We start from the raw sequence: 8,454 nt of genomic DNA, 5'->3' as shown, positions 1-8,454 counted from the left end.
ATTGCAATGAAAAAGTTTTTAGTGATTTCCCTCAACAATAAAATAACTGTGCGGGAAAATAGTAAATACTTTTATTAAAACGTTTTGCAGCTTATTTTTCCCACCAGCTTGGGTAAACATATTTCAACTTTTATCATTTACATTCAGCTCCCCCCTATCGCATCCTCATTTCCCATTTCCGTCGAAAAACCTCCCATGCTCAAAGCAATTAATAATAAGTTAAGGACCGGACGGGAAAAAGTAGTTCATGATCATATTATTATGGTTGCCAAAAGGGGCGGGAATGTATTCATTTGTGTGTGGGGAGAGCTGGAAAATTAAAATTCGATTAATTGTCGGTTATAAGGTGAGACATATTATGTTAATATAAGAATGATATGTTTAGTGTTACTGCCGATAAGTTTAGTAATTAAAATTGTATGGAATTTACAAAATTACATAAGATCATACCTTTACCAATATGCAAATGCATAGAATTCTACTTCGCAGTGGGTCACTTGCTATGTAGGCCAAATAAACATTTTCGCTAAAAAATGATTATGAAATACAAGAGAGTGTTATCTAGGGACCTGGCTTAATAATCCCCAAGGACTTGCATAATAAAAATAACAATAAAATATCAGTCATAGAAACAACCGGCCGTTTCAATGAAACTAAAAATGGAAATGGAAAGGGGTAAGCCAAACACAATGGGAGAAATTGAACTGAAATCAATCAGTTGATGGAATGCTTTTATAAAAATTACAATAATCATGAGTACATTCAATGAAATTCGAATCGGTTGGCATAGAGAATAGCAGCAGGGGAATTGCATGCACACATTTATATCCTTGATTTGTCCAGATTATCGAAGTCTCTGTTGAGTATTTGCGTAGAATCCAATTCACATTTAGCGGTATCTCAACAATTTCAATTAATTTGTGGCCAAACTATTGAGACTTATTCTACTCATTGCAACCGTTCTTCGACTGTAATTAAAATGGCTTACATTTAATCATTTTAATTGTGCAAAGCTTGGATTACACGACTGATTTATGATTCACTTGGGGAAGGGAGAAACCAAATGATGCCGGGGGAAATGGATATTAGACACGTTTTTGGGAGAACCCAACATCAAAGCAATGGAAATGCGATTTATTTAGGCCAATGTCATAATTACAACTCCAGGACCAAAATAAGATATTCCATCCCCCAAATTCTCTTATATCATACTCAGATATAAAATGCCAGATGTGAGTATCTCAAGCCAATTACAGCATGTCAAACGCATTCATATTAAATATGACTACAGCAGGAATATCTTTTTCTAATTTTTATTTGAATTTTTATTGCACATACAAACATCGGCTGTTATCTAAAAAAAAAAAAATAATTGTAGAAAGTTTAGCTTGATGAAAGCAAACATTCACCTCAGTTCTTTAGCACTTTTTCTTATTGTTCTTTTTTCCTGCCTTTTTGTCCGCTTCATTGATGAATCTGCAGATCTCGGTGGAGGAAAATGACTTTGGTCTCTCAATTGGGGCTCCCAAAGCCCTGGACCAAATCAGCTGGGACAGAACTCCCAGCGCCCGAGAAACTCCGAAAAGAACTGTGTAGAACTTCAGCTCCTTTAGGCAGTAGTGTTGCAGCAGGACGCCCGAATGGGCATCGACGTTTGGATAAGGATTCGCCACTTTGTTGAGCTTCTTAAGCACCTCTGGTATGATCTTCCACAGGCGCGTCACCAGCTTTACGCCCGGATCATCCTTGCAGTGCTTCATGGCAAACTCGTTCTGCAGGACGAACCTGGGATCGGTGTCTCGAAGGACGGCGTGTCCATAGCCGGGAATGACCTGGAATGTAAGTATAATACTACTACTACTACTGATCAGGAATTGATCCTGAAATCAATCTCACCTGCCCCCCTTTCAACGTATCGTCGATGAACTTCTTTAGCTCTTCATCCGAGGGGTCATCGCCAATAGCCTTCCTAAGCTTTGTCAGCCAAACCAGCACTTCCTGATTGGCCAAACCATGAAGTGGCCCAGCCAGGCCGCACATGCTGGCCGAGAAAGACAGGAAGGGATCGCTGAGCGCCGTTCCGACTAGGTGGCAAGCATGGGCGGAAACATTGCCGCTCTCATGATCTGCATGCAGGATCATATAGAGCCGCATAAGATCAACGAAATCCTTTTCGGGTAGCCCAAGCATGCGACAGAAGTTGCCGGACCAGTCCTCCTTATGGTTGACCTCCCGTGAACCTTCGCCATCCTTAAACACGTTAGCATAGATGGAAGCCGCCACGGTGGGCAGCATGGCGATGAGGTTCATTGAATCCTCGTAGGCGTATTTCCAGTAGTCTGCACGCCGCGCCCCTTTGGTGTAAGCCTCGACGAACTGGCTCTGCGGATTGAGACAGGCACTGGCGGCGCACAACTGGGCCATCGGATGCACCCGCTTGTCCATGGAGTCAATCATACGGAGGCAGTAGCGCGGAACTGAGCCCCGCTTCAGCCACTCCTTGGTCACTTCCTGCGCCTCCTTCTTCGTGGGCATCAATCCGGTGGTCAGCAGGAAGAAACATCCCTCGGGAGTGCCCTCTTGTGTGCCCTCTTGCACCCGTGGCAGTTTGGCACACACATCCTTAAGCAGTTTTCCACGGTAATAAATACCCTTGTTCTTGTCCAAGCTGGTATAGGAAAAAAGAAAAACTATATTGTAAATAAACCAAATTTTAAAACCATTTTACTAAACATACCTCGATGTCTCGCAAAACAAAAGTGGCAGTCCTCGCATTCCTCCAATTACGCTATTAACACTGATCTGGCCAATTATTTTCTGGCCGTGCAGACACTTTATACCCAAAAACTTTTCACGTTCTATAGGAATTTTCTTTGCCAACTTGGCCTTTATGCCTTTGCCTTTACCATTTTTGCAATCGGGATATGAACGACATGGAACGCTCTGAAACAAAAAGGTCAGCGCAAATTCTACACCAATTATATAAATTACCTTGAAGAAGATTTTGAAGCTTTTGTAGTTATTGGTTCTTTGCATAGTGAAAGTATTCGCGAAAAGTAAATTTAGTTTTTATATTGTGACCAAACGGAATTTATGAAACAGATGAATAGCTAGAGATTAGAAACACAGGCTACTTCATGATATTCACAAGCGTCAATAGATTAAAATGGTAGCTTGTGGATATTCAAATCAAAAATGTAAATGAAGTCGATTCCCTTAATATGCCAAACCAAACTATTTAATCTTTAGAGCCAGATTCCATAATTCACAGCTGCAGCTTTCTCTTCAAAAACAAATGATTTTCTTGTAGTCCCTGGTGAGTCCTGATTTAAGTGCAGTGTTATTCCATGGCATTTCAATGTGGTCGTCTAAGGCCAAAAGGGGCTAAATAGTTGTCCGCAATTTGTCGAGTGTTTCCAGGGACCAACTTTAAGCTACAACCAAAATTAATTCCTGTTTGTTTGTCGCTTAACGAAATTTCTGGGTCATTTGTGTGGCACCAAAAGCCCACCCACTAGCACACACACACTTTCGCTCTCGACTGTGAAAACTGTGTATGGGATTGCAAAAAATTAAATATCTATTTGTAGTTTTTGGGCCATTGGGGAATTCAACGTTACTTTGGCTCATCTGCCAGAAACAGAGGGCTTTTGTGCGGAGATGTGGGGATTGCGAGCATGAGTGAGTGGAATTGGTACTTTGGCAGCGTTTTTCATCTGCCATTGCTGCACTTTGGGGAATTTTTCGGTTTTTGCCACCATGGCTATTGCCATTGCTGCTGCCCAGCAAATTTATATTTGTTTGTTTGCCGTTCTGATTTTGTCCAGCTTTGGGGCAATCAGCCGGCGCTCAAAAGGGGCCCAGCGAGAAAAACTACATAAAACTTTTCTTTTAATTAAAACATATTTTACACAAAATTCATACAAAAAAAAATGTATTTTCAAAATAAAACGTATAAATATGAAAATATTTTTGCACTGCTTCACTAACAGCCATCAAATGGAAATTAAAACTTCATCGCGCGGTAGATCTCCCTACGCTTTTTGTGCACCTTTTCCGGCTTGAATTCTCCGTAAATGGGCATTCAGTCAACAAGTATTCCACTCCGAGTTTATCCACTCATTATTCCCCTATTTTTTTTTGTGCCATTCAGTTTTGCTTTTTATTAATTAACATTCAATTAGCGAATACGATTGTGGCCTTGCCGCATTCAAGTGGCATTTAATCCTTTCGCGAATTTTCGAGTCGGCCATTCAGATATTCAAATGGCGCCCAATTCTAAAATGTTCGTTAAAATACGATTCACCTTTTTTTTCCCCTGCTGTTTTAGTTTTATCTCTTTTGGCTGCTTTTAGTTAGCAGCACTCAATCGCTTTCTCTCTCGACACTGCAAATAACAATTAAATTAAGGCTATTTAACTTGAATATTTGGTAGAACCATAAGTCAATTTATTAATATAAATAACATTTTTACCAGTTTAGAAGCACATCAACAACGTATTTAAAGTCTTAAGACATTTCCACATTTTCCGGGCTTCACTCAATTAAAAAAAAATATTTTGAATTATTAAAAAGTTGTGATGAGTACGGTTTTCTATATTCATATTTAATTTGAACTTAATACGATTTCAGGATTTTTTTTTTTAAGTGTCTTTAGTTTCAGCACTGCCTTTTCTGTGTCCATTTCGTCCTCCATAAATTTCCCGCCCTGATATTTTTTCCGCTTCGCCTTTGCTGTTCGGTTCATTACAAGTTTAAATAATTTCCTCTTTTTCGCCCAGCTCTTTTGGCCTTTTGCTCGCCGTTTTGGCCAGATATTGCGAGGAAGCAGAAGCTTAAAGTGGACAACGCCCTCGAATACGAAATCGAATTTCGCACTTAAGCAGCTGTCAGCAACGGTATCTATCTTGGCCCAAACACCACCCATCCGCCCACTCGACTCCCACCCATTTTTGTAACGTTTTCTTTTTTTTTTTGCTGTGTCCTGGAACTTGCATCAGTGGACAAGTTGCAAGCTGAAAACATAGGAGCGAAAAGGTTGGCAGCAATTTTGTTGCCTTAATGCATAATAGAAAGTGTCGTATCCATGACAGCCAAACTTTAAAATGATTTTATTAACTTAACTTTGTTGCGGACCGAAACATACACAAAAAGCGAAAGCACTGAGATTGGAGGCAGCTGAGGGAACGGTATCCGTACTTGTCTACATTTAGGTTGTGTATCTTTACCCGCAGCTTATTTCAGTGTATATATGTAATACGGATTCATTTTTGAGAAAGTACTGCAATAAGTATTTCCTGAGGAAAGTGGCATTTAACTTCTGGCGGGAAGATTTCTCAAACTTGAACGGAATGTCATATGCAAATGCAATTACAGTAGTTTCAGCATCGCTTTCTTATTTTCTCTGTGCCACCCAATCGATGGCTCTGCATTTCGCCACTTGACGGAGATGGAGCGTTCTATGGGGATCCTTTTTCCTTTTACCCACGAACTTTGACGTTTCCACTAATGAAAGTTCGTCCCACATACGTGCGTGACTGTGTGTGTGTGTATAGATGTGTTGGAGTGTTGCTGTGTGTGTGTAAGTGTGGGAGTGTCAAGGAGTTTTCGCTTAGGTGGATATTGCTTGGCTTTTGTTGACATCACGTCGAACCTGTTACGAGTGTCAGTTGGATTTTCCCTATTTTTTCGTTGCAGCCCGAACTTCACGTGTCTGAGGTCACGGTGAGTCGATGATTTTGACAAATCGGTAACAAGGACGTGGCCAACCCAAAAGGTCAGAACATTTTCTGGTTCCTAAAAAGAAGTCGACGAAACCAAATATCTCAATTTGACTTCAACGCAAGCAAGAAAAGTCATATTGACTAGAAGACAACAGAAGACTAAATTAAAGCTGCGCTTGAATGTGCGAACTGAATAAATATACCTATTTAGTTTTTAACAAATAGTTATAGCACTTCCCTAAACAAGAGTTTCCTTCGCTTCAAGTAAGTGTGCACTTTATAAAACTCATTTAAAGTATTTAACTTGTTTCAATTTAATTGTAACTGATTGGGTAACTAATTGGGTATGCAAACAAGTGTCTCTTGTTGTCAGTGAAGCCAATTAAAATATATACTGTGTAGGTAGAAGGTATGAATCAGCAACTACTTGAGCGTTTAAAGTATGAAAACCTTTATTATTTTACTACCGACCTCAGCTTTTGATCGCGAATGCAAAGTGCATTGAACACCGGTGTACACATGTGCATATGATAAGAATATGTTTATACACGGAAAATATGGCCATGAATTTTTCATATTTGTACACGCGGCAGACGGATGACGATTGTAAAAATACACTCGAGGGCCGTTGATTGTAAGTACAGATTTTTAATTAATGTTTTATTGCCGTTTGGCTCAATTATACATTTAACAGCGCTACTGCTACCTTGCCTGCTTGCATTGAGTGCCTGCTGATTAAATGGCTGGATAAACTCGAGCATAATGAGTAATTAAGCGGTTAAGTGCCGCGCATAAAAGCCTCAAGCTCTGCAGTCTCTATAGATTTATGGCAAGCGCATTCCGCACTCCGCAGCACTGAATGGATTTCTTTAAAATGAAAGCAAATCAAAGTGAAATACATTCAAGCACCATTTGGTCGGCAAGTGTTTGTTGCAGTGCCAGTCGTAGTAGCAGTGCGGCAGGATCCAACAAGTTATTCAGCTGGCTAAAGACGCTTTTATCTCGCTTTTGCCGCACAGACGGAGCCCAGAAGGAAATGCGACCAAGTGGGAGAAGCAGTTAACACAACACACATGAGCTTCCGCCCACATCGTTCCACTTTCGCCCACTTTCACCCACTTTAAACCCTCTGGCACTCGTCTGGCATAGCATTTCGCTTTGTCTGTGTGGGTCTCTCGGCCAAATTGAGTATTAAGTATTTTGAAAATTTTTCCGTAAAATGAAATAAAATAAAAACGAAACGAAACGTTGAAACGAGAATGAGGATGTGGCTGAGGCAGCAGGAAGTGGACACACAAACCCACATACAGACACACGGAAACGGAAGCACTCACATTACTCAACGTACCAGAAGTGGCGCAGTCCAACTCTCAGACTGATTACAACTCTGCCACCGAACCTGCTTGATGGGTACGTTGACTTCAAGCGCTTGAGAAGATAAATTTTCTTCTAAATTAAATAATTCAGTTAAGGTTTTAGAAATTTAACACATTTACTTGATTTGAAAACTAATTACTGTAGCATAAACAAATAAAATGTTCCATTGAACAATGCTGAATTACTCGAATAATATCATGAAATCTTAGCGAAGTGGAATTAAGTCCCTGTTGACCAGTGTAACAACTCATCAAATAACTTTTATGATTTTGTGTTTTTTCTTCGTTTTATGTACCCTTTGCTTTGAATACCACGGATACACATCAATTTAGTTTTATGGCCATATCTTAGCTATTCTACATGGCCCAAGGGTACCATTTTCGCTGATCCCTTTTGGCATTTGAAGTTATTTATCTGCATGTAAAGATTTTGAACAACTTGCGGAACGATTTTCCCTGATAATGTGTAGCCAAGTTTTGGTTACCTTAATAAAATTGCCCATTTTATGATGATTTTTCTACGAATTTCGTATTGAGTATAATTTAGTCAATTAAATTGTTTGACCTTAAGACCAGCAAAAGGCCAATTGTGGCCCAAAGAATTGCGTCATTGCGGCAGCTTCTGGCCATTTCTCTTTCAATCTTCACTTTCCTTGAGCTTGTGGCGCATTTCGGCCGCATTCATTCCTCACTTTAAGTCTCGACATTTTGACTCGCAAATTAAAATAAATGGCATCGCATTTTTTCCTCCAGATTTCTGCTGTTGTGCTCCATCGCTTTTATCTGTTTCTTCCCCTGCAAAGTGGATGTTTAAACGACATTAAGTTGACTTAATTCCAACGCCTTAAATTCACCCAGCATCTTTCAGTTTATTTTTCGATAAGGCAGGATAATGAAAGAAAAAAGTTTGCCGCGAAGTGTGGCCAGTGAAAAGGTCAAGCAATTTGATTGTAACAGATTTAATTACAAAGTTCCGACGTAGTCGTGTGTTAAATTTGACCGAAAAGTTCATAAAAATGCATAATCTTAATGTTCAGCTAATGAGGCGTAAACAAGTCACGGGTTTGGGCCGGCGTGCTTTCAACTTTTCTTTTTACAAATTAAATGTAATTTGTTACGCAAATTGAGCACAATCTGAAAAAGAGCAGATATACAAACGCGATGATGTGAAGCTAAGTTCGTTTAAAAATGCCGGATTAAAATAAGGTTAATTATTTCAACAACCGGAAATGCAAATTAATGTTGCGATTCACAACGAAATTAAAATAATATTATTGGGTGTATTTTAAATAACAAATAAAATCAATATGTTCAACGTGACCAGGGAAAAGGCAGTAAAACAGGATTTGGTTTAT

General features: G+C 39.6%; 1 protein-coding gene across 1 annotated transcript; it reads right to left on the bottom strand.

The window, feature by feature from the left end:
- Positions 1-1,197: 1,197 nt before the first annotated feature.
- Positions 1,198-3,146, bottom strand: LOC117145665 (probable citrate synthase, mitochondrial). Its single transcript, XM_033311400.1, has 5 exons — positions 2,992-3,146; positions 2,738-2,943; positions 1,897-2,668; positions 1,410-1,832; positions 1,198-1,354 (listed from the first exon to the last, which is right to left on the bottom strand). Exons 1-4 carry the CDS (start codon positions 3,034-3,036, stop codon positions 1,419-1,421), a joined length of 1,437 nt encoding a protein of 478 aa, XP_033167291.1. The 5' UTR covers positions 3,037-3,146; the 3' UTR covers positions 1,198-1,354; positions 1,410-1,418.
- Positions 3,147-8,454: the final 5,308 nt, after the last annotated feature.

Source organism: Drosophila mauritiana, chromosome 3R (assembly GCF_004382145.1).
Source record: "Drosophila mauritiana strain mau12 chromosome 3R, ASM438214v1, whole genome shotgun sequence".
Taxonomy (NCBI): domain Eukaryota; kingdom Metazoa; phylum Arthropoda; class Insecta; order Diptera; family Drosophilidae; genus Drosophila; species Drosophila mauritiana.
Note: the sequence above shows the minus strand (reverse complement) of the source record. Positions and strands in the feature narration are given on the sequence as shown.

Coding starts and splice junctions, on each gene's coding strand:
- LOC117145665 (XM_033311400.1), bottom strand. CDS start 3,036: ATGCAAAGAACCAATAACTACAAAAGCTTCAAAATCTTCTTCAAG. Junction 2,944..2,991: donor GCTTCAAAATCTTCTTCAAG/GTAATTTATATA, acceptor TTTTTGTTTCAG/AGCGTTCCATGTCGTTCATA. Junction 2,669..2,737: donor TTGTTTTGCGAGACATCGAG/GTATGTTTAGTA, acceptor TTCCTATACCAG/CTTGGACAAGAACAAGGGTA.